The sequence below is a fragment of the Caloenas nicobarica genome, chromosome 2, assembly GCF_036013445.1.
Source record: "Caloenas nicobarica isolate bCalNic1 chromosome 2, bCalNic1.hap1, whole genome shotgun sequence".
Lineage (NCBI taxonomy): Eukaryota > Metazoa > Chordata > Aves > Columbiformes > Columbidae > Caloenas > Caloenas nicobarica.
The window spans coordinates 2,242,492-2,267,222 of record NC_088246.1 but is presented as its reverse complement, the minus strand read 5'-3'; the positions used below and the strand labels follow the sequence as shown (position 1 = coordinate 2,267,222).

At 44.3% G+C, this 24,731-nt stretch overlaps 3 protein-coding genes across 7 annotated transcripts in view; 1 reads left to right on the top strand and 2 right to left on the bottom strand.

The window, feature by feature from the left end:
- SNAP47 (synaptosome associated protein 47) overlaps positions 1-3,846 on the bottom strand; it is a 31,114-nt gene extending 27,268 nt beyond the window's left edge. The window contains exon 1 of the mRNA XM_065628801.1: positions 3,807-3,846. The gene's annotated coding sequence lies outside the window, so the exon portion shown is untranslated. The remainder of the gene's footprint in view (positions 1-3,806) is intronic.
- Positions 3,847-3,959: 113 nt separating this feature from the next.
- Positions 3,960-13,528, top strand: JMJD4 (jumonji domain containing 4). Of its 2 annotated transcripts, none has more exons than XM_065627565.1 (7): positions 3,960-4,053; positions 5,092-5,688; positions 6,305-6,470; positions 7,278-7,403; positions 8,450-8,717; positions 9,694-9,840; positions 10,689-13,528. In XM_065627565.1, the coding sequence occupies exons 2-7, from the start codon at positions 5,430-5,432 to the stop codon at positions 10,998-11,000; spliced, it is 1,278 nt and encodes a 425-aa protein (XP_065483637.1). In that variant the 5' UTR covers positions 3,960-4,053; positions 5,092-5,429; the 3' UTR covers positions 11,001-13,528. The 2 variants fall into 2 exon arrangements, with proteins under 2 accessions (XP_065483637.1, XP_065483638.1); XM_065627566.1 differs by having other exon boundaries at positions 3,966-3,996.
- Positions 13,494-24,731, bottom strand: part of ALS2CL (ALS2 C-terminal like) — a 50,861-nt gene continuing 39,623 nt past the window's right edge. For all 4 annotated transcript variants that reach the window (XM_065627561.1, XM_065627563.1, XM_065627562.1 and 1 more), the window contains exons 17-26: positions 24,097-24,270; positions 23,427-23,520; positions 22,664-22,821; positions 20,627-20,695; positions 19,414-19,587; positions 18,521-18,563; positions 18,036-18,097; positions 16,470-16,619; positions 15,486-15,582; positions 13,494-14,698 (exon numbers count right to left, since the gene is read on the bottom strand). In XM_065627561.1, the coding sequence (XP_065483633.1) occupies positions 14,627-14,698; positions 15,486-15,582; positions 16,470-16,619; positions 18,036-18,097; positions 18,521-18,563; positions 19,414-19,587; positions 20,627-20,695; positions 22,664-22,821; positions 23,427-23,520; positions 24,097-24,270 (1,093 nt within the window). In that variant the 3' untranslated portion in view covers positions 13,494-14,626. The remainder of the gene's footprint in view (positions 14,699-15,485; positions 15,583-16,469; positions 16,620-18,035; positions 18,098-18,520; positions 18,564-19,413; positions 19,588-20,626; positions 20,696-22,663; positions 22,822-23,426; positions 23,521-24,096; positions 24,271-24,731) is intronic.

Here is a 24,731-nt window from a genome sequence, read left to right as displayed (position 1 = left end):
AAAACAGTCATCAACTCTACATAACATTTATCACCAGCATACTATAATTTAACACAAGGCTTCAAGGAGCTGGATTAAAACACATGAGAAGTTGTCCCAATGTCAAATAAAAAAGGAAGAAACGGTCACAACTATGTGAAATTATCTGCAAAAAGGCATTAAATATGTATTTCATCTATGACACTCACACATTGTGTCATATAATGTCGGGTATTAACTGTGATTAGTTTTTGAGCAGTTAAAAACCATCATTATCCTGTACCTTTTGTTATTCTGTTCTCCTCAATATTAAAGGAACTTCTTGATCTTATCTCCTGGCAGCATTTTGCCTTTTTAAAAACCAAATCTTGCCTTGAGCTGTGCAATGAAGTGTTAAATATACCAACCTCACCTCTGATGTTAACAGCTCACCGCTGAAGATCAAATAGCTCAGCTGCTGTCCCTCAAAACGAAAAGATTTTTTTTTTCCCCTGTATTTCCTAAAATTTTGACGCTCACATTTCAGAAACATGGAGCTAGAGGCCTCCTGCCACTCACACAGCTGGTTTACTATAAGGAACTGTTACTCAAAATCCAGGATCTCTCTCCTCTCCTCCTCCCATGACTTTGTTTTGATGCCACCACTTAAAATTCAGCATCCATGTCATTCCCATTCTATTCCTCCTTGTACAACAAGACATGGAATATTCATGGGTTTGTAAAACATGGTGATAAAAGCCTCACCTGCAATAAAGCATTTCATCCCAGTGCTTGCACCCCAAAAAGAAAAACAAAAAAATTCCAACCAACAGATATAAGTCCTTTAGAATAACATGCAAAGGAATAAGTTGTCAGAAAAAAGAAAAAAATCAAATAAGCAAATGGCTTCCAATTACGTGTAGAGTCAGGAATATTTATAAACTTGGGAGGGTTACAGCCCTTAAACCACTTCCCTGTATGCAGCGAAAGAGGAGGAGACATCTAAATGATTTCACAATAAATTCCTTCATATTTTTTAAAGGAACGTATGTTTGCCTACACATTTTCCTACAGCCCGGCAGACACACACATAGTCTCTCTCATCAACACATTATCCACATCCTGTAAATCGCCTCTTTTTTTAGCAAAAAGTCTGTGTTTTCGACACACCTGTCCCATGAACCGAGTGCGGTACCACATACAGCAGCACAGAGCAAGAACTTGGATCAGCAGCAAAGAGACGTGATTTATATTTCCGGCAGCGTCACCACAACATTGTATAGATTCTTTACCTAACGTATAACTCAGCGGCTGCTTCTATAAAAAGGACATGACTCACCTTCTCTTGTGAAGTGCTTTGAGATCATTCAATTAACTGGAAGCATTACTAATTACCCCGGGTGCGAGGAGATGTCACATACACTAGGAGAAGGTGTTGCCAGCTCAGCAGAACATGGTCTCTTCACAATGTGTCTATCTCAGAGCCTCCAAAACTCAGTCATGAGATTCTTCTCATCTGCCCTTGCTAATTATCTGCAGAACATTTCTGCACACGTTTCTAATGCGTTAGTGTTTGTTTGCTTTCTGTCCTCCAAATTTCCATAGGGTCATTATCTTTGGTGGTTTATTCCCAAACCTACCATCTGGCAAATAATGAACTTAATGCTTCTGTGAGCCCAACAGCTCTCATAATAAAAATGTTTATAAGGCCCAAAAAGTGACTCTCTCCTCGTTCTTAAATAAAGGCCTAAGACGCAGTTCCACAAGGTTTCTAACTCTATGATTCTCCAAATGATGCTACAAGACACAAAATACTCGGGGTGACCATCCAAGAGGTGTAGCAGGAAAAGCCACACAGTAGCTCCCTACTACGGCACACAAAGAAATTCAGTTCCCCTCATCTCAAAAGATCAACAGATCCCCACTAAAGAGCAGCTCTAGACTGAGGCACCTCTCCACATCAACATGTTTCCATCCTTCTATGGAAAACAAAAATTAAAAATCTTGACCTCATTCAATTTCTGACACAAAGCAACTTTATAGAAGAACAAATTCCAATCAACAGCCTCAGTTTCCACCTTTTAACCCACACCATCACCTCAGCATTCAGGTTAAAGCTCATCAGCCTTCCTTTCAATCTTGAGCCTGTCTCCACCTCCCCAACCCAAAACAGACACATCTACAGTTCCCAAACCTTGCTCCACTGCCCTAACTCAGGAGTGAACCCTCCTCTGTCCCCCTTTTTCCCTCCCACAACCCTTCTCCTTCCCCAATGCCATTCCCAAGATCCATTATCTATCTCCTTAGAATCACAGAATGTCCTGAGTTGGAAGGGACCCACAAGGATCATCGAGTACAACTCCTGTCCCTGCACAGGACACCCCACAGGTCACACCATGTGTCTGAGGACATTGTCCAGTCTCTTCTTGAACACTGTCAGGTTGGGGCCGTGACACCTCCCTGGGGAGCCTGTTCCAGTGTCCAGCACCCTCTGGGTGAAGAACCTTTTCCTCATGCCCAACCTGACCCTCCCCTGGCACATCTTCCTGCCACTCTCTCGGGTCCTGTCATTGGTCACTAAAGAGTTTGGTTCCTGCCCCTCCTGCTCCCCTGCTGAGGAAGCTGCAGCCGCCATGAGCTCTGCTCTCAGTCTCCTCTTCTCCAGGCTGAACAAACCAAGTGACTTCAGCCGCTCCTCATACAGCTTCCCCTCCAAACCCTTCGCCAACTTCATAGCCTCTTCTGGACACTTACCCCAAGCAAGAACTGCCCCCTTCCAAAAAACATTTCCATCCTTTTCTCTTGCATTTTCCCACTACAGTCTTCCTTCTCATAATCCCAAATACAACACAGTCACCTGCTACACCAGATCTTTCCCCAGTCCTGGTCCTTTTCCCTTTACCAGAAGAGACACCGTTCTTTCCCTGCTCCTACTATGGAAAGCTGTAGGTCAGTCACCCAAAATCCTCTTCTCCCCACCGCTGCCTGGCCAGGCTCCACCACAATCCTCATCTTTTCCTCTGCCACAGCTGTAAGGCAAACTGATCCCTAGAGCTCTCTGATCACAGAATCATTTTGGTTGGAAAAGCCCCTCAAGATCATCCAGTCCAACCGTGAAACCACTTCTGGCACTACCCCATGTCCCTGAGAACCTCATCTCCGTCTGTCCAACCCCTCCAGGGATGGTATCCACCACTGCCCTGGACAGCCTGTTCCAATGCCCCACAGCCCTTTCTGGGAAGAAATCATTCCCAATATCCCTGGTCACCAGTGAGAGAACATGAAATTGGTTCAAAGCTGCGGAAGGGGAGGTTTAGACTCAGCATTTAGAAGCATTTTTTTACCAAGAGGACCGTCAAACAGTGGAACAGGCTTCCTAGAAAGGTGGTCAATGCCCCAGGCCTGGTGGTGTTTCACAAGCATTTTGACGTTGCTCTTAACAACACACTTTAACTTTTGTTCAGCCTTGAACTGCTCTGGCAGCTGGATTAGATATCACTGTAGGCCCCTTCCAACTAAACCAGTCTATTCTATTCTACTAAAACCCCCACACCTTCCCCAAGGCCAGACCCACCTCCCTCCTTCATGTCTAATCCTTCCCCTATCTATAAATCAATCTCAATCCCCCCTCCTACAACTCTCCCCCGCCAGATCCTCATTCCCTTCACTAGGCCAACGCCAACCTCTCCATCTTCAGGCTTAGGCCAAACCACCCTTTTTACACCTCTACCAACCTCCACCTTTCCCCCAAACCTCGGCTAATCCCGGTTAAACCCTCCTAAACCTTCCTAAACCCTCCTAAACCTTCCCAGCCTCCCCATACCCCTCAGGCCCGGCCCCGAACCCACCTCAGCGCAGCCGGCGCTCACCCCCGCACCGACGCTCCGCGCCTGCGCCGGCCGCCCGCTCCTATTGGCTGAGACGCTCGCCGCCGCCCACTCCTATTGGCCGAGACGCGCGCCGCTGCGCCCCCTTGCTCATCCGTCCCTTCCCGGGCTCCGCTCGCCGAGCGCGGAGGTTCCGGGAGCGGCCGCGGGGGTGAGTGTGTCCCCTCCGCCGTTCGCCCCGGGGTCCTGCCTCGCTCGGGGGACGGGGGTGAGTATCGGTTCCCCCGCTGTCCTCTCAGCTCCCGCGGACGCGCGGGGGGATCGAGAGGCCGAAGCGGGGAGGGCGTGTGCGACGCCCTGTGGCGTCCGGGTCTCCCCCCGGAGCTCCGTGAGGGGCGAGTTACCTCATGGCGGCTCCACCCCTCTGAACACCCCGGTGTCCCCGTCGCCCCCGCTGTTTCCCCTCTCCTGAAGCCCATCCCGGCAGGTTATGTGGCCTCATTTGCCCTCGGGCCTCCTCCCTCCCTCTCTGTGCTCAGTCTCCTCGGACACTTCCCTTTTATTTACTATTTTTATCTTTTTTTAACCTATAATTGCTGCCTGGCCCATAGAGAAAAGTCTGGGGAGGTTAGGGGTGGGGGTGTGGGCTTAAATCTTCTCCTGACAAAGGTGTGAGCCCCAGGCTCAGTCTCCCCCTCCCATCCTCAGACACCTCCCTTTTATTTACTGTTATTTACCTTTTTTAACCTATAATTATTTCCTGGCTCGTAGAAAAAGGTCAGGGAGTGTAAGGGGGTGCCAGAGCTTAAATCTTCTCCTGACAAAGGTGTGAGCCCCAGGCTCAGTCTCCCTCTCCATCCCCAGACACCTCCCTTTTTATTTACTATTATTTACCTTTTTTTTTTTTTTTTTTTTTTTAAAAAAAAAAAAAACTAGAATTGCTGCCTGGCCCATAGAAAAAGGTCCAGAAAAAGTAGGGGCGTGCCAGAGCTTTTATCTTCTCCTGACAAAGGGTTGAGCCCAAGTCTTCCTCTCTCCGTACACCTCCCTTTTGTTTACTATTATTTGTCTTTTTAAAAAAAAAAAACCTATAATTTCTGCCTGGCCCATAGACAAAGGTCTAGGGAGGGTGGGGAGTGCAAGAGCTTGTGTGTTCTCTTGATAAAGGGATGAACCCCAATAGAGTCACTGGGCTGCAGGGGCTTCCCAGGGCCCCAAATATTTCTGGGGTTTCCCTCCCTCCACCACTGGAGTTAATTCAATTAGCAGGAATATCCCACTGACATAAATGTTTCTGCTGTTTTAGGAAGGAACCAGCCTTTGTTGGTCATCCTCGGAGAGCGTGGTCGCCCTGGCAAGAAGGCGATGAGGGAAGAGCAACATCTTCACCATCCATAGGGTGACTTTGTTGTCAGAAATCCCACCGGCATTAAACTTCATAAATTACGGAACATCGTTATTAGCCCAACGTGGTGGGATGCACTTGCACGACTTCTTGTTTTACCTCTGGCCATTTATATTTTCCCATGAGTTTTCATGGATTTAAAGACTCAAGTCATGTTTTAAAGCAGTTTTCTTTGGTTTTGGGTTTATGGGGTAGCGTCTGGTCAACGCAGTCTTGGCCAGGAAGAGTATCCAGCCTGCATGGACAGGGCAACATTCGCCTGTTCCACTGCCTTTTTTCGTGACTACAACAGTTCATCTCAGGGCGCGTTCTGCGGAGGACACGTTGACTTTATTGAAAAAGTAGAATCATTCACTTACTCAGACTTTTTCCGGGATTATTTGATTCCCAACCACCCCTGTATTTTCTCGGCTAAATTCACTGAGGACTGGGGCAGCAGGAGAAACTGGGTTACTTGGGATGGAAAGCCTGACTTTGATCATCTGCTGCAGAAGTTTGGTAAGTCATGACACTTTTAATACCTAATTAAAACACGTATGTTAAATGACACGGCTTTTTTCTTTTTAATCTTGGAAATAGAACCAGTAGACAAAACCAAGCAATTCTCCAGACTTTTCTAAGTTCACTTTCTACATTTACTGACACTTTGTTTCACAGATTCCAATCTCGAATTTATTCCCCTAATGAAATAAAACAAAAAATGTTATATAATTTAACCATACCAAGTTATATAGCTACTTAACTTTAACTTCAAGAGCAGCATCACACTTGCCCAAGGCAAGGGGAAAATATTCTGCAGTTACAGTGAAATATCTCTTCAGGCTGTAAAATATTAGTATATTTAACAGGAATCAATACCACTCTCCTAATGTAGTTTAATAGGAAAATTCAGGTCCCACTCAATAAATAACTTATTATCTGAATCATGTTCGCTTTGAATTATGGTGCTGGGAGTGAGAGCTGGGGCAGGTATTGTTGCTTTATGTGTTTGTGCTGTGCTTAGCATCAGAAGACACAGAAATTAGAGACCGCTGCCAGTGGATAGAGTTAAGTGACTTCAGTTTCAGCGTCAATTATTCTGTCCCCACGTGGGCTCAAAGAGTTTATATTTCAGGAGAGGCTGTGGTACCTGTCGCCAACTGTGATGTCAAAGAGTACAATTCTAACCCGAAGGAGCAGCTCCCCTTCAAGGAATATGTAAATTACTGGAAAGAGTACATTAAAAACGGCTACCGGTCATCCCGTGGGTGCCTTTATCTGAAGGACTGGCACCTGAGCAGGTAAGAGATATATCAGGTTTGTACCACACAGTTCTTGGCGTATTTCACACAGCAAGATCCTTAAATGAGTTGTTTTCTGATGAGGCTGATGATCTTGAGCACTTTGCATTCTATCTCTGTTTTAAATGCCTGTTATCCCATGTGGCTGGAACATTTGACTTTTGTTTAACTGCTACAGCATGAACCTTCTTAAAAAGAAGGGGGATATTTCTGCTCCTTTATTCTCCATTTTCTTTTCTCTTAACCTTCCCAGACATTAAAGTTCACCCTGTTCTGGCTTTCCTTGTCCTCCAGCCTCCTGCTTGCAAGGTGGATGCATTGTCCATCCCTCATGTCCGCATAGGATTTTTATGTCTTTTCACTCAAATATCTTCTTCCTTCCTGCTCTTAATCCAACTTTCTCGTGATCACCTTGTTTTCATTTTTGAGTGTGCCGGTGACTTACAATAGAGGAAGTTTGGACTAGATGAGCTTTGAAGGTCCCTTCCAACCCAAACTATTCTGTGATCCAGTTGGACAACCACTCTTGCAGGCATCTCATCTAAAGAGAATGTTTTTATTAGGAACTGTCTTTGTCGTAATTAGGAGGAGTCTCCCAAATAGTAGTTAATCTTCACAGCTTTTCTGGGAGACAGAAAAACACTATTGTGTGCAAATTCGAGCTGTCATTGAAATAAAGGAGATGGCAGCTAATTAATGGCCTGCTAAAGACCTGATTAGTCTCTGTATCTGGGTTTTGGAAACTGAAGTAGAATGGGCAACACTGAATTTTTCTGAGACCAGTTCCCAACCCATTATCTTTTTAAGAGCTTTCCCGGAGCAAGATGTTTATACAACCCCTGTGTATTTCTCATCTGACTGGCTGAATGAATACTGGGATGCTGTAGCTGTGGATGATTATCGGTTTGTCTACATGGGACCTAAAGGTTCATGGTAAGCCAGTGTGGTTTCTGTTATTCTGTTATTCTTCAAGAAAGGCCCTGAGGTGCTGGAGTGAGTTCAGAGAAGGGAACGGAGCTGGGGAAGGGGCTGGAGCACAAGTGTGATGGGAGCGGCTGAGGGAGCTGGGGGTTCAGCCTGGAGAACAGGAGCTGAGGGGAGACAGGGACACAAAGAAACGGCCTCAAGTTGCGCCAGGGGAGGTTGAGGTTGGATCTGGGGAACAATTTCTTCCCCAAAGGGCTGTGGGGCATTGGAACAGGCTGCCCAGGGCAGTGCTGGAGTCACCATCTCTGGAGGGGTTGGACAGACGTGGAGTTGAGGTTCTCAGGGACATGGGGTAGTGCCAGGGGTGGGTTATGGTTGGACTTGATGATCCTGAGGGTCTTTTCCAACCACAATGATTCTGTGATAGCATCATGCTGCAGAAGGAGCGTGTGGCCATACTGTTGTACTTGAACCCAGTCTTGTTTCTCAAACAGCTCATTTATTTCTGAATTTGAGCTGTCCTTATGCAGTCGAAGTGCTTTTGCACTTCAAAAAGCCCTGACTTGTGCATGCTAAATCTCCAAAAGTTGTCAGCCAGCTTATATAAGGTTTTAAAGCAGAAACTCCTTGGGGATTCTCATCCGCTAGTGATTTGCACAGTCAACAAAAGCCTTGGAGAGGCACCGATGAGTTGGTTAAATATTTTGCAGGTGAAAAATTAAGTCCAGGTGATAAAGTAGCATTTACAATATTCTCATGAGTTCACACCACAGAATCTCCTGCCTTTGAGGTATTTATGGATCAGATTCAAAACTAACTGATAGAGAAGCACAGAGGGTAGAAAATACTGCAATACTGTGTAGCTATAGTGGCATTTTAATACTTGAAGCAGTCAAAATTAAATGAAAGGGTTGACAGTTTGGGGTCAGGTTTGCACTGTAAAGGTTGATTTCTGTGTGTCTGTTTGATTCTCACAGACTTTAATTGATCTTACAGCTTTTAAATCTTGTGTTTTACTTTAACATCTGATTTTTTTTTTTCTTTCCCCACAGGACTCCATTCCACGCTGATGTCTTCCGTTCCTATAGCTGGTCAGCCAACATATGCGGGAGAAAGAAATGGTTGTTGTACCCCGCGGGACAGGAAGAATACCTCAAAGACCGCCACGGCAACTTGCCCTTCGACGTGACTGCGCCCAATCTTCAGGACAGGAGCGTTTACCCTCGCTACGACCAAAGCCAACCCCCTGTTGAAATTGTGCAGGAAGCAGGAGAAATAGTCTTCATCCCCAGCGGATGGCATCATCAGGTTTACAATCTGGTAAAATCATCGATACCGATTTTTTTTTTTTTTTTCCATAATGTAGAGAGACAATCAGGCAACAGGCTTGGATCAGGTCAAGCTTTTTTTATTGCCACAGCGTGTTGTGGATGCCAAAAGTCGTAACTGGGCTGCAAAAAATGTAGATATTTGGGAGGAAAAAATCTTATCAGTAGCTACATGAGATGGTGGCTAAAAGCAAAACTGAACTTATGAGCTCCTTGGGTCATTGACCACTAGAAGCTGGGAGATTGTACAATTGAAGAAGCTGTCTGCACCCTCTTTTCATATGCTTTTCCTCATTAGATGCTACTAAACACTAAGAAATAGAATGCTGGGTGAGATGGGCTTATGGTGAGGCCCAAGTTGTGCCAGGGGAGGTTTAGATTGGATATTAGGAAAAAATTCTTCATGGGAAGAGTTGTCAGGCATTGGAACAGGCTGCTCAGGGCAGTTGGTGGAGTCACCATCCCTGGAGGGGTTTAAAAGACATTTAGATGAGGTTCTTAGGGACATGGTTTAGTGCTAGAGTTGGGTTATGGTTGGACTCGATGATCCTGAAGGTCTCTTCCAACTGAAATGATTCTATGATTCTGTTAATCTTGTTTTCTAACTGTAAATTGTAATTTAGTAATGGAAAATGCTAACAAATTGATCTTCATGATTACAAACCAAGACTAACAAACTTATTCCTTTCTCCCCACCACCTCCTCTCACCTTTGTGCCTTTAAAAATTATGCTCAGACAGAGGAAATAGAGACATTTGCCAGTTTACAGAATGAAACAATATTTGATTTTTTTTTCAGGGACATTAGTAAAAAGACAGCATTTCAGCACAGTGGTGGTATCGGTGCCAAAGCAGCACTTCCCTTGCTGAAGGATATGATTTTATATTATGCAGCACTGGTGTTGTTACAGCTGTTTTCTCTCACTTTGCTACGTAAGAGCCTAATAACCATCTAAATTATTCCTTCAGGAGGATACAATTTCCATTAACCACAACTGGGTGAATGGCTGCAACGTGGCTATAATGTGGTGCTTCCTGCAGGATGAATTAGCAGCTGTCCAGCGGGAAATCAATGAATGGAAGGACCCTATGGATGACTGGCACCTACAATGCCAGGTATGACAACGTGATGCTGGTTGCACGGCTCTCTATTTGAAAATCACATATTTCCAGGGTGCATTGCACCACCTTGTGAGTTCTAAGGCACACAAGTCCTTAACCTCACATCTGGAATTAAGACACGTTTCATACAGAAGCAGGAATTGGTGATGACTTTAATTTTACAGGACATCAAATATTACTTTAGTAAGATAAGGAAAAGCTTGTGCCAGTGAATATTTGCTATGTCGAGGGGGTTAGGATATTGTCTGAAAAACTAATGCTTAAACCACTCTTGTTCAACTATAGAGGTGTTAGCATCAAAATCAATCCTTTATGTAGTATTTACCTCCTCCTTATAAAATATAAGTGCTTTTTCATATAAACAGCAGAACTGGTTAAGACAGATAACACAGAAGAACTGATTTGAAGATGATTCACGATGAAACGATGAATTTGAGACAAGCAAGATTAAGGTGAAGGTGGCAGCAAGTTTCTGTGTCTGCAAAGTGATGCTTTCAGAACACGTTACTGTACTGAGTAGTGTTGTATCTTGTATCTTCCAAAATCTTAAGCATGAAACAAATATAAGTTTTATTTCTGGAGGCTGTTACTGTTGCTAGGATGATACCCTTCAAAAATACTTTCAAAAACCAGCAATTTGGTACTTAAAAGAAACAGAGTGTTGGTTTTGGGGCTCAGTGGCATTTCAAGTAAGGTAAAGAATTACAAAAAATATTATTAAACATAGTTTCTTATGATTCCAGATAGTTACTAGCTTAATAAAATATGGGTTTGTAATTCTTACTGTAAATAGAAGAGAGTTGTTTCCATTTCAGTGCCGCTTTTTTTTTTTCTTCCCCTAGTTGATCATGAAGTCTTGCACGGGTATAGACTACAAGGAGTTCTACAACTTCCTCAAAGTTATTGCGGAGAACAGGATTTCTGTCTTGGAAAACGGCCTCGATGACGAAGCTTCGGCAAAGAACACTCCAAAAGCTGCCATCTCCACCTTGGGCATGCTCCACGCGGTGTTTGATTTAAAGCGGGCTGTGAAGGTGTTAACATCATTGAGTGCTAATGAAGATTTCAAGAAACTAGACCTGACGTCACTCTCTCCACCGCCGGAGGCATTACTCCACCACTTGAAAGCAGCAATAGATACAGCGCTGCTCTAACTTCCTATTTATTTGGTTCTTTGTAAGATGAACCTTCTGCAAAAGGAGTGTTTGGAAAAAGACAGACTCCTCCCTGTTTAATAGCTGTTGCAGTTTAAGTACAAAAAGCTTTAATGGAGAGTGAAGAGAGAGTACATTCGTAAGACTGAATACTTTTTAAGTTGACGGTGTTTTGAGTATCTAGAGTAATTGAACAGGGGAAAAAAACCACACAGATAAAGGAAAAACCCAAATCATGCTAATACTATAATATGAGGGGTGAGTTTACATTCAGAGAATTCTCGGTGAATCAAGCTTTGGTCTGGCAGGGCTGAACACCAAGATTACAGTGGTCTGCACCAAATTTCCTCTATACGGACAGCAAACCTGCTCTGCAGGCTCCAGCAGTTAAGCTCTGCTTTGTCTGGTCACACCTAAGCTGCTTTAAGACCTGTCCTGCTTCCAGCTGCAGCTCAGGCTTTATTTTGCTTTTTTAAATATAAGAAGAGCCTAATTAGTTTGCTGCCCTTGAAGCCTGAGCTGTAGCCTGCATGTTGAAGAGCTTGACTGTGCTATTAATATTTTCCTGACCAGTGGCATCTCTTTAAAGCTTAAAGTCTTGGTTAGCGCCGGACTTTGTACTGCTGTCGTGTCTGCAGGATTAAATTTAACATATCAGGAAAGCTGGAGTCCTGATAAGCAAATCTGTCACTAATAATTAAGCATGTGATCTGCCCAAGCTCAAAAGGAAGAACTTGAATGTACTCTCACATTTCTCCACGCCATTTCAAGGCACAGTATTTTATCAAGCGGAGATTCGATTAATCAGGGAAGCTGGCAAGTAGCCTCATATTATCTCCTAAAAAAAAAAGCCATGCTGTTAACACACCAGATAGCACTACTGCATGGTTACAGAGCACAATTTACAACCTGGATGCTACCTTTGGGCTAAAAAAGTCTTTCCAGTGAGTATCCCTCTTGTTTTTACTGGTTGGTGAGAAAGCCGAGAAGCACAAATGGCTGCACACTGTTAACTTTAGTTGCTCCTTTAGAGCTGACTTGAATTGCTGCACAAGAACCTCCTCAATTTTCAACCAGTAAGAGCAACTAAGAACCTTCTGTTTAGAAAGTGCAATAGTAGAAACCTTCAGTAGGCTAAAAAATCTCCTTGTTTTCTAGGTAATCCTGTGGAGTTTGTACCTGCGTGCATTTTGCATGTCCTCTTTTTGTAGTAGAAGTTCTGCATTTGGAGTAAGAAATAGTACCTGAAATTAAAATCAATACCCAGAGCATGGAAGAACACACTATGGAGAAAACACACCTTTTTTTTTTTTCTTTCATTTTTTTAAACAGCTGTGACTACATCTTAATGATTCAACCTTCTGGCAGGGTGTTTCTTTGGACTGGAAAACCGCCAGTTTTTAACAACTCTGAAATTAAAACTTCACAGCTGTTACTTATGGCTGTTTACATTCTCAAAGACAGGCAGCTGGGGCTTTCTGCTTTACATTAATAAGGTGGGATTTCAGAGAGGTGAGGAACGGTGGTTTAAACCTGAAAATCCCTGTATCGGTGGGAACGCATGGGTTTGGTCTTGTACTCACCAGTCTCACTGCATGCTGTGTAACTGGTATTGGCACTAACCACTTTAAACACTGCAATTTTATAAAGGGTTTGCTTAGATGAACAGGTTTGGTTTTGTTATTTATTTTTTTCATTCCCATGAAGCTGGAACTGCTTGTCTTTGCTGCCTGAAAACAGCAAAAGTATAATAACTTTTACACTGAGAACTCAGTATCTCAACAGACCCAGGACCGGTTTAGACACTGGACTGTCCAGCAGACGCCGTCCTTGTTTGGATGGATGGCGCGAGCTTGCCGTGATGCAAAAATTCTTTCTTTCTCAGGCAAGAGGCATCATTTCTGCAGGTAGTTCCTATTCCCTGGGGAGCTTCGGTAAGGAAGAAGATGGGACAGGGTGGTAGGATGGCTAAACAGTTGTTCAAGCAAAAGAAAATAGGTCTCAACTACTCATTTTCTCTTGACCTGAGCTGTCTCTGCACTGCGGAATCTTCAGCTCTGAAGATACGTAACACCCTTCCTTCATAATGCTTGCTAAGGCTTATTGTGGTCAAATGGGGTAAAAAAATCGCAGTTTAATTGCAGGAAGTGATCATGAAGTTTAAGCCATGGCCTCCTTACTGATTTGGCAGGGAACAAGCACAAAAATTAGTTTTATCGAGGCAGTCTCTTCTTACGGTTACATTAGGAAACTAATTTGTCGTTTTAATTCCCCATTGCCATGAATGATCAAGGCAGTAGGGGAGCCACATATTTTTTGAAGTTAAAGAGAGGAAAGCAAATTCTCAAATGCCTGAAAATAGCAACAACACGGGAATAAAACATATGCAAGCCTGTAATCTCTCTTAAAAATTAAACAGTTTTATTTAAATACAAAATTACTGTAAAACATACATTAAGATACTTTCATACCAATATATTAACTATTGTAATCAATGTACTATTTATTAAAGCATAATACTTGTGATAAACAGGACGAAACAGTCTGTAGAGTTTTTATTTTTTCTGAAGTCACAGACCTGAACAAATGAAAATCAAACTTTTTTGAAAAAAAAAGCAGGTTAAAATCTAGTTCAAAAGAGCTTTTGCTCTAATATGCAACTTTTGCCTGGTAGAAACAGGATACCAAATATCCATTTGCCTTTTATAAAGGCAGCGTAAAACCCAGCCCGATTCTGATTTGTGCCCCACTGGCATCAGTGGGTGATCTGTCAGCACAAAGCTGTGCACTTAGGACAAAAATAAAAAAACACCCAAAAAACTGTTTTTACAGCTCTTTCAGTGCAGAAAGCCAGGTGGGTTTATGTTTTGTCTCACCAGGATTTGAGATTTCTCACTCCAGGATAATCTATGTCCTTTTTGTTAGGCACACGCGAACCCCTGCAGAGTTACAAAGCAGCACTAGCATGTTCAAGGTGCGAGTGTGACATCCCTGAGCTTTAATGCAGAGTATAAATATACACTTTTAAGTATCACAAAATCAGAGAATTAGTCAATAGCAGCTTTACAATGCAACGGAGAAGTACTGAGTTTGCCAAAGGTAGGAAAAGGAATGGAAAAACCTTCTTAGGGATACAGGAAAAAAACCATCTCCAGGAACATTTAGGAGCACGGAGATGGTTTGTCCTGTTTCTGCCAGCCAGAAATAGTCCCACCAAAACACTTCTTATGGTTCCATTTAACCGCTTTCTATACAATAACCTCCCTCATGTCAGTTCACCAGTGCAAAACAATCAGAGCATCTGAGGGAACAGCTAAAAGTGGTTTCAAGGCAGGCTGCTATTTGCAGGAAAGTGAAATAAAAAGAAACAGTGGCCACTTTCCGCAAAGCGATGCCCAAACGCCAGCTGAGGGCGCGTATTGAAGGCTTAGCCCACAGCATCCCTACATCTGCGCTTTATGATTGTAGCTAGAAAAAAAAAAAAACAACAAAACAGCAAAAGGATAAATAACCATCCTTCCTTTTTTAAAGGAAGCCAGAACAGCAGTGACTCCATTGCGTCTTCATCCAACAGTGTTTGGTCAAGAAAGTGCAGCAGGGAGGAGGTTCCCTTTGGGTCCTCGGGCTCAGGAGCGGTGGTTCACGTGACAGTTCTCTCTTTGATGGAGTCTCATCCTCTGTATGTGTTCGTAGCACGACTGGGCAAGGAACAGAGCAGCCCATTAAGGAGAAGTTGTGGAACTCTGGGCCAAAATCTGGTCTTTTGCACACAGAAGTGAATCCACATTGCCCCACAGGTGAGACAAAATATTAAATCTCCACATCATGAATTAAAGAGAAGCATATTCTCTAGACTAGAAGGGAAATAACCTGTGCTAGGCCTCTAAAATTCATAGAATCGTAAAAATAATAGAATCATTTAGGTTGGAAAAGACCTTTAAGACCATCAAGTCCAACCGTTACCCCACCCCTGGCACTACCCGTGTCCTGAGAACCTCATCTCCGTCTGTCCAACCCCTCCAGGGATGGTGACTCCAGCACTGCCCTGGGCAGCCTGTTCCAATGCCCCACAGCCCTTTGGGGAAGAAATTGTTCCCCAGATCCAACCTCAACCTCCCCTGGCGCAACTTGAGGCCGTTTCTTTGTGTCCCTGTCTCCCCTCAGCTCCTGTTCTCCAGCTGAACCCCCAGGTCCCTCAGCCGCTCCCATCACACTTGTGCTCCAGCCCCTTCCCCAGCTCCGTTCCCTTCTCTCAACTCGCTCCAGCACCTCAAGGCTTTTTTTGGTGTGAGGGGCCCAAAACTGCCCCCAGGATTGGAGGTTTGGCCTCCCCAGTGCCCAGCACAGGACGGTCACTGCCCTGGGCCTGCTGGCCACACCGGTGCTGGTACCAGCCAGTTAAATGAGATTGTAACCCATCAGTGTCTCTACTGCTCAAGAAAGACAAATTCAGCTTGCGACTGTCACTTGAAAACATTTCCCTACCTCCAGTGCTGTTAACAGAAAGTCATACAGTCCTCCTCGATTGGTGGGTTCCATCAAGTCTCTGATCAGATGGATTTCAGCTCCCAGGTGCTGTATTCTAGGAAAAAAAAAAAAAAAAGGTCACAACCAGAACGAATCTCTGGGCACTGGTGTTTCTGGACATACGTTTGAAACCAAAGTATGGAGAGAGGAAGACATGGATCAGGGAGTCCATTGCTGATTCCTTGTGCATCACCTTGATCTTCTAGAGACTGAGTTCTTGAAGTATCTGGCACAACTAGATCTCGGCAAAGGTGCTCGATCATAAGAAAATTTCAACTCCTCCATTGTACACAGTCTCTCTTGTTCCCCTTCCCTCCCATCTACAGTCAAGAAAGCTGCCAAGCAAATAAACCCGTATCATCCAACCTGACTGCAGCAAAAAACGACAACAAAAAAGCTTCTGGATTTCATGGCCCCAAGTTTAAACAAACATTTCACCCTTTTTTGAACCATATCCAGGAAGTCAGTCAAGGATTTTGACTCAAATTTGCCAGGAAAAAAAAAGAAAATGGTCAGTGTTCCGGTTCTTTCTCATCTCTCAACTGAATCCCAGGGCCAAATGAGAAAGGAAAATAGAAGATGCACATTTCATAGGTGGTGCATTGAAGGCATCAACAATTGCCCTTCAAAGGCTTCATCTCCCTATTTTCTGTGGTAATCTGAGGTGCAGGTAAAACCACATTTGCCATGACAACCCCGATAACTCGGATAAGAGGTGGGCACTCATGAAGTCCCAAGCCACTTTGTATCACAACCAACATTATCGCACCACAGCTGGCAGACATTAGCACACAGAAACCCAACTACAGCTCAGGAAAAAGCATGTTAAAACACAAACCCCAGTTTTTCATCTCAACTATTTGGCCTGGAAACGTGCCTGTCCTTTCTAGGACTGAGGTCTCACACAACAATGGGGCTGGGAAATGAAAAGCTTCCACTTACTTTGCTCGAGATACAACGTACATCAGCAGGGGCAACAGGTCATCCATGGGGAGCTTGTAATCCTTCTCCACAACCCGGGACACTGTGCTCTCTATCTCCTCATACGTCTTCTGGAGGATCACCAGCTTCTCCCGGGGATCCACCGTGGTGCTGCCAATGTGAAAACACCCATGTTAATGATGTTTCTACTACACAGCTAAAGAGATAAAGCCATAGAACTAAAAAAAAACCCAAACCAAACCAAAAACAACAGCCTCGGAGCAGACCACCACGCCACAAAAAAATTCTGCCAATCATCTCAAATGGCTGCACGAAAAAGGGATCAACAAGGTTGTACCTGGAGGCATCATCAGGGCACAACATCATCCAGATGGACCTTGAGTCTTCCCAAGTCCTGAGTACGACCTGCTCACCCTAGTATCAGTTTTTCATTTTAGACAGGACTAACCCCAGTCATAATCCCTCAAATAAAAGATAAGGAGTATGACATTAATCACTTTGGGCAGTTCTATCAACAAATTCCTCTTATCACAGAATCATTTCGGTTGGAAGAGATCCTCAGGATCATCAAGTCCAACCATCGAGTCCACTTGCAGGGGACTAGTGTGGTTGTCACATCTATAAGGTTGTTTTTTCTGCCTGTAACTCCCTGCCAAGAAACATGTTGCCCATGCTGCCTTCCCCAGAAAAGAAATCACAGTGGCTTTCACAGGCAGGTTCTCACCAGGACTAGTGTACTTAGGGACCTGAGACCTCCTGTCTGATGGATCCCACAACACTTCCCTGCTCCCCTTTATTTTTCTTCACGTGTTACTGCTGCACCATCCCCTAGGCTGGACTTCAAGCCAGTAAATCAAGCTGAGCTTTTTAAAATGAGCTCCGCTTTGCTACATTAACGTCTTGGGGTGCCACACTGGATGGATAACCCTCAGGTAGCGTCCAAAGCAATGGGCCCTATCATGACCAGGCAGTCATAACCAGGCCCAATTTACTATGCACACTGACGTTGCTCCATTTCATTAAAGTCAGATTTTGTGTAGAATCATAGAATAGTTTGGGTTGGAAGGGACCTTCAAAGCTCCCCCAGTGCCCCCCTGCCATGAGCAGGGACATCTGCACCAGCTCAGGTTGCTCAGAGCCCCGTCCAGCCTGGCCTGGGATGTCTCCAGGGATGGGGCATCACCACCTCTCTGGGCAACTGGGACACCCTCACTGTAAAAAATTTCTTCCTCATGTCTGGCCTGAATCTCCCCTCTTTTAGTTTAAACCATCACCCCTTGTCCTATTCCTTGTGTAGGAATGTCTCCGCAAGACTAAGGGGAGATATTTGCCAGGGAAGGGTTGCATATAAACACACTTGATATGGTCTTGACATTTTTAGGGGAAAATAAAAAAAAAAGTTACTTTTCCTTTCAACTGAAATAATATCACAAACAACTTTAAATTATCTTGCAGGCCGACCCAGCTCTGCTTTTGTAAACAGGTGTAAATTTATAGCATTTCCCAGAATACAGAAAATCCCCATCAGCTCTAGTTGTCAATCAGAGGGTATGGTTGGTGACTTACATCAGCTTCTGCAAGCACTCCGTGGCAGAGAGGAAACACTTGTCTTTGATAAGGGACCGCCTCTGAAAGGGAGACAGAGTTGTGCCTCTGTAAGAGCATCTCTCTGAGAGCCACCACGTGGCTCCGCAGCGCTGGACCGAAAATAAGCATGTTTGGTGCCCATAAAGGAGAGCAAATTAAAGCTGTTGAAGACACGAACGCTCTGGAGACACTTAGATTTCTCCAGTGCCAGTCTGAAAACAGATGTCTTTGAAACATCACCGAGCATCATGTTACGAAGCAGAGCTCATATTCCCATCCGTGGAAATTCATATGCGGTCGCTACGAATCATAACAAATCAACACACATCATGTAGCTCTGATTTCTGAGTGCAGTCCGCCCTGTGGTTACTCACGTGAAGCTCCATCGTTAACCAGCACCAACATGTAGCCCCAACACCATCTCATTAACACACCAAATCTACCTCTATAGGGTTATTTCTTACCTGGTTGGTTGTCAGGGTGAGATCTTTCAGAGGCCAGAGGTGTCTGAAAGGAGATCACAGAGAGAAGATTTAGAAGGCAGATGTCCATGCTTAATTCCACCCTAAGTCGGTCTTGGCTGGTTTTATATCCTTGTTCAAGGTGATGCTAAATTCTTGTAGGTGCATGAGGCCGTGTTTCCTCCTCTCATTACGCTGCTGCAGGAAGAATTATTGACCTGAGTGTAGGGTTGATTTTACTCACAGATGCTCCTGTAATAATCAGTGGAGAGTTTTCGCACTTTCAGATTCAATTCCTACAGCTGAGTCTAGACTGAAAAAAAATTGCCAGATTCAGACTCTGGGTCTTCTGCTACCTTGCGTAAACTGTTAATCTGCAGGTGATGCTGTGTTAGAAAAGCTCACATGCTTCTTGAGTGTGAGTCATTGGTCCTCACACATCATTTCTAAAGATGGATCTAGCTGCAGCAATAGGTGAAGAAAACATCTGGCTCCACAGCCTTTCCCCTTTGTTGAGACTGTGTGCCTACATAGGAAGTACTATTTGTTGGATTATGGCTCTTTCTGAGACACATTTATAAACCACATTACTTCTGTGTTGGAGCAAACCATTTGTTTGGTGAGCTAGAAAAGAAGATTTTTGCTAAAGGAAAATCAAAATTAGGATAGATAAGAGCGGCTTTCCACTAGTCAGTGTTGTTCCAGACAGTATTGCAGACACTCTGAGACAGGACTTCCTCCGACAGACTAGGGAAAAGTTCAGTGCTACAGCCAATGATGGACCCAGGACCAGGTTATATGTCCTTTCCTCCTGTGCCACCAGAGCTTTCCCTGGCTCCTACCTTCCCTGCTGGTATCACAGGGTTGCATCCCAGGACAAAAAAAATGTCACTTACTTCTGCACATCCAGAAACTCTAGCAGCTTGATGTCAGGAAACAGGCTGAGGTCCACGATCCCTTGGCAGTACAGGTCGTCTTCTCTTTCATGATAGAGCATGTAGAGCATGAAAAGCTCTGGGTAGAAGCAGGGCAAGATCAGCGGCAGGACCACACTGCGTGCCTTCTGGTCACTATGGTGAAGAAAAGCAAAGCAGAGTCCTGAAGTGAGACCTACAACCTTGAGGCACACAGGACACGATGGAAGAGGCAGCTTCTGAGATTGCAAGGTGTTCTCCTTATTCTCCCCTCCTTCCTTCATCTTTGAGTTCAATGCCACAGCTGGACAGTAGTGACCTATAGAACACTCTCACGCTGAAGATGCATCTTATGCTGGAGGACAGGACAGGGTATTGCTTCTCCTCAAGGTCTCCTTAGTCACTAGGAGAAACCTGGAGCACCAGAGACCTATCTCCAGCTGTTCTTTCTGAGCTGTTCCAGTAGAGCACTTTTTGTTTCTTAAGGAAGGCCAAATAAATTCAGATGAAGCTGTCTACCTTTCCACCAACCTCTTGGCATCATTCAGCCCTCATGGGCATGGCCGCAGATTAGAGCAAAGAGAAGTCCAAACCAAAAGGGGACAGCTCAACAAATATCATAGAATCATAGAATGTCTTGAGTTGGAAGGGACCCACAAAGATCATCAAGTCCAACTCATGCTTCTTCCCACCCCAAAAACCCAAAACCTGGCTCTCCCACAATTACTCCTACCCTTTTATTCTAGGAAAATCATGTCTTCTACCTCTTCTGCCACGTTTCTCACACTGTACTCCCTATTTCCAGGCCTGCCTTTCTCTCAGTGCTGGTATGGAAGTCACCATCCCCACAACAAAGAAGTTCCTGTGACTAATGCAAAGCACATGGTAGTGCTGGGACTACGATCCTGCACACAGCTGTGCTACTGCATGGTAGCTGGTGTGGGTAATCTTGCAAGGATGTGTGCTACACACACCTCCATCTGACTCACCACTCTGTTCTTCTACAGAACATGATTAGAAGAAGTTGCTCTCATGCTTCAAGTAGAACTAGTGAAATCTTTGCACTCAGAGGAAAGTGTAGGCACTAAACCTGGCTCAAATGGACAAATACAATCAGTTCAGCACTTAATGTATTTTAGAAGACACCAGTAATGTCCAAACAGCTTAAAATTAAACAACCAGTGGTGACACATACCTTGTATCTCCATCCACACACTTTGTGGGCAGTTGGCCTTTCTGCTCTAGCGCCAGACAGAGCAAACCCCTAGAAGAGGAGCAGAGCCAAGGTTTAGTTTCACCCCTCCTTTTTTTAAGGGTAATTTGTTATTCACAAGTGAGGAGCTCAGCTGTCTCAGCATCAAGTGAGGTATTAGTAAATCTCTTTGTAATCTTTGCAGTGCTGTTTCGGTATTCAAGTTTCACTGTGTGAGGGCTTTCTCCAGTACCAGCAGAAGCTGGCAGGAATAAATACATGTTTCAAAAATCTCCATCACTTCTAAAGAGGAGGGTGCTCACCCTGGAGATCCTAATTCCAGTCTGCATCTAGCACCATCTCCTTGCATTCCCACTCAAAGGACATCAGGTTTCAGGATCTATCATACCAATCAACTCTCTAATCTATCTACAAACATCAGAGGATCTTCATACTCTACTCAGAAAAAGTATCTTGGTGTTGTCTTGATATTTCCAAGCCAAAAATTCATAATCTTAAAGTGGGGATTAGGGAGAGGTTCCCTTTTTTTGGTGTAGAACTATCAGCCTAGGAAACTTAGCCAGGGGCACAGCAGAGCAAAGTGGGTTTCCCTCTCCACACTGCATCTAAAAGGTCTTGAGGCATGAAATAAGCTTTCCAAGGTATGCGCTGAGCTCAGAAACACCTCCACGTGAACCAGTGTTCAGGTTCTCAGCCCCGTTGCACTGTTCATGAACACAGCTCAACGAACTGAATCAAATCTGACTTAGAATCATAGAATGTCCTGAGTTGGAGTGGGCCCACAAGGATCATGGAGTCCAACTCCTGTCCCTGCACAGGACACCCCACAGGTCACACCGTGTGTCTGAGGACGTTGTCCAGTCTCTTCTTGAACACTGTCAGGTTGAGGCCGTGACACCTCCCTGGGGAGCCTGTTCCAGTGTCCAGCACCCTCTGGGTGAAGAACCTTTTCCTGATGTCCAACCTGAACCTCCCCTGGCACATCTTCCTGCCATTTACTCAGGTCCTATCATTGTTTGCCAGAGAGAAGAGCTCAGTGCCTGCCCCTCTTCCTCCCTTTGTGAGGAAGCTGTAGATCATGATGAGGTCTCCTCTCCGTCTCCTTTACTCCAGGCTGAACAAACCAAGTGACTTGAGCCTCTCCTTATACGGTTTCCCCTCCAAACCCTTCACCAACTTCGTAGCCCTTTTCTGGAAACTCTCTAGTAGCTTAATATCTTTCTTATGCTGACTTGTTCCCATCAGGTGGGCTGCTGTTCTGAGGCTGCTCTGGGACAAACAACCCCTCATCGCACAGCTGGCATCTTTCCTCAAGAACACAAGACTACACTGATAACAACAGAGCTTTTATCCAACCTCTTATTTTTAAGGCAATACCACCCCAAGTGCAGCTAGAGGCAGAGCTCCCCGCCTCAGCCTACCGCAGCATTTCTTGCATCTTCTCCTAAAAGATATTCAGACACAAACAGGACCCTACTCATGCCTTTGATCCAGTCTTTAATTACCCATGGGCACAACCACACAACTGAACAACCTCATTTTAGAGTCAGTACCATATCAGCCAAGCCTCAACAATGTTCTTACACCATGTGTTGTTAACTCCTGTTGAGGCATGTTAAGCTTAAGGTATTTTTAATTCAAACATAGATATCGAACACCACTGTTGTGTGCTCTGATGTACTTCACTGTCCTCGTTACTATAGTGAGGTCTCTTGCACATATTTGTGCCTATCTAAATGAAGTCTATTATAGGTAACAGCTCATTGAGCTGCCATAACTCAGTGAGTTTTAGTCACATTAAAGCCCCTGGGTCATGTACTGAACAATGGGTATAATAAACATTTCCTAGGTCCATGGGACATTAGGTATTGACTCTTTAGCACCATTCTGAAGCAACTCTCCCAAGAAATATGCTGTGAAATAAAGCAGCCTATCACCTGAAAAAAATTATCCCAATGGTCTGCTCCACAATCCATCTATGCTCATACCCATTGGAAGGACTCAGAGTGCTTGACTTACTGGTAAAAGTCCCATATTTTCTTGGCATAGTACTTGACTTCCTCTTGTGCCATAGTCAGCAAGTGTCTATTGGCCCCAATCCCAGAATATGTTGCCTGAAAAGCTATCGTCAAGGCCTTCAGCAGCTTTCCCAGAGGGTGCAGGGAAGACTTCAACGCCTGCGTGACAGAGGAAAATTAAATTTTACAAGTCAGCCCTTGCCATTAGCAGAGGATAACACTAAAAGGCCATCCAACCTTCTCTTGTCAGCAAAGGAGAACACGCCTGGAGGTAATAAACTAATTTTGGTCTATTTTTGCTGCCACAAGCCCATTCGCCTCCCATTATCAGGCAGAAATATGCTTAGTAGGATTGCTGTTCTGATGAGATCGGCTGTGATATTCAAGAGAAGGCAAAGGGTGCTTCAGGGAAAGGCTGGCTAGGTGAAAAACAACAACCAGGACTGCATGGAAGTTTATTAATCATTTCCAGCAGCTGGTTATTCCCTGACACAGTTTGAGAACCAAGAGTGAAGCTTTATCATCACTTCCTGGCCTGTATAGCTGTAAACAAAATGTGCGTCCAAAAAGCATGAAGAATAACCCTCTTCTTCACAAGCATAGGTATTCACACATAATTTAGAGAAGACTCTTGTCTTCTGGCAATGTTATTAACAATTGTCACTGGCAATGTTATATGTTCTAACAGAAAGCAACAGAAAGTTGCTACAACCTGTGTCCGTGTCTGCTGGACAGATATGGACCACTATGGTTTTAAACTTTACCTTCTCTAAGTAACTCTGTAGTGACTCCAGCCCTTGGTTCTGGACAAGCTCTTCAAGAATGTCTTCTGTCTTCCAGGATACATCCTCAGTCCCCCTGAAAAATGAGATGTGAGGAAGGAAAATCACAAACTGAAGCCCTGGGATAAATCCCAACTGGTGTTGCAGGCAGATACCAAGGGGGCAATGAGACTACTAGAACAAATGAATTTTTTTCTACCCTTTTCAGTGGAATTGCTCCACCGGCCTACAACATCTGTGATCTAAATTCATCACCTTTGGCTCCTCTTAAAACTAGCCTGGCTTGTATCCTGCTCATGCTTGTCTGATCTATTTTAGATATTTTCTTAAGGGAAGATGAGTCTGCTCTGCATCCACTGATGATGTCAGCTAGGCATCCCTCAAATACAAGAGGAGCTAGAGGTGACTGGGTCACATGCAGATGCTTACATTCAATCAAATGAATCCCATCAAATTTTTCACTTGTAAGAAGCAGTCTCAATGTCACAACCTTAAATTCAAGCTGAAAATTCATCCTTCTGTCTCATGAGCAGAGACAACTGGATAATGGTTGGGTTCATAACTTCAACACATGGCAGACACTAATGTAAACCACCATCTTCTCTACACAAATGGGCTCCTCTGTTGCAATGAGGACATGTAATATTCATACCTTTGGCAAAAGAAATACTCCTGAGATTTCCGCAGCTCCTTGCTTGTTTGTATGTGGAATCCCATGAAAGACTCCTCCGTTTCTTCTTTGCAGCCAGAATGGATGAACTCCAGGAACTGGTCATAGATTCCCTTCCATCTCTTCTCCACTGGGAACTCCTCGAGGCCCAGCTGACTGCAAAACATAACGTAGCATTAAGCTTTTCTGTGTCCCTACTCAGTTATTTCAGACTTCACCTTCAAATATGGAAGGTTCTCCAGAATCAGATAATAACACAGGAACTATGGGAGCAGAGAAAGATGGAAGTGCCTAACTGGTAATTCAGCGAAAAGCAACTCAAGTCTGCTGTCCTGACAATGAGGTACTTTGGATGAAGAAAAATTCCTGGTGTGTGGAATATAAATAATCTGAATCTTTGCTGGTGAAATTATCACAGGCTTTCTGCTCCACTTATGGATGTTTCTAAATATAGACTACTTATTTCAACTGAAAGCCTGCAGAAAACATTGATAGCAAGAAGACAGTCACGGCACCACCACCAATATCTATTGCTGTCTGAAAAACCCAGGAAAGAGGAGCTGTTTCTGCAGCATAGGTGCTCTGATGGACTGGAGTGTTCTGAAGAGGAAAAAAAA

What these genes read in the sequence shown, in the direction of transcription:
- JMJD4 (XM_065627565.1), top strand. Translation starts at nt 5,430, where the DNA reads ATGGACAGGGCAACATTCGCCTGTTCCACTGCCTTTTTTCGTGACTAC. An exon ending in TCATCTGCTGCAGAAGTTTG is followed by an intron (nt 5,689 to 6,304) that starts GTAAGTCATGAC and finishes TTTATATTTCAG; the next exon opens with GAGAGGCTGTGGTACCTGTC. An exon ending in ATCATCAGGTTTACAATCTG is followed by an intron (nt 8,718 to 9,693) that starts GTAAAATCATCG and finishes TTATTCCTTCAG; the next exon opens with GAGGATACAATTTCCATTAA.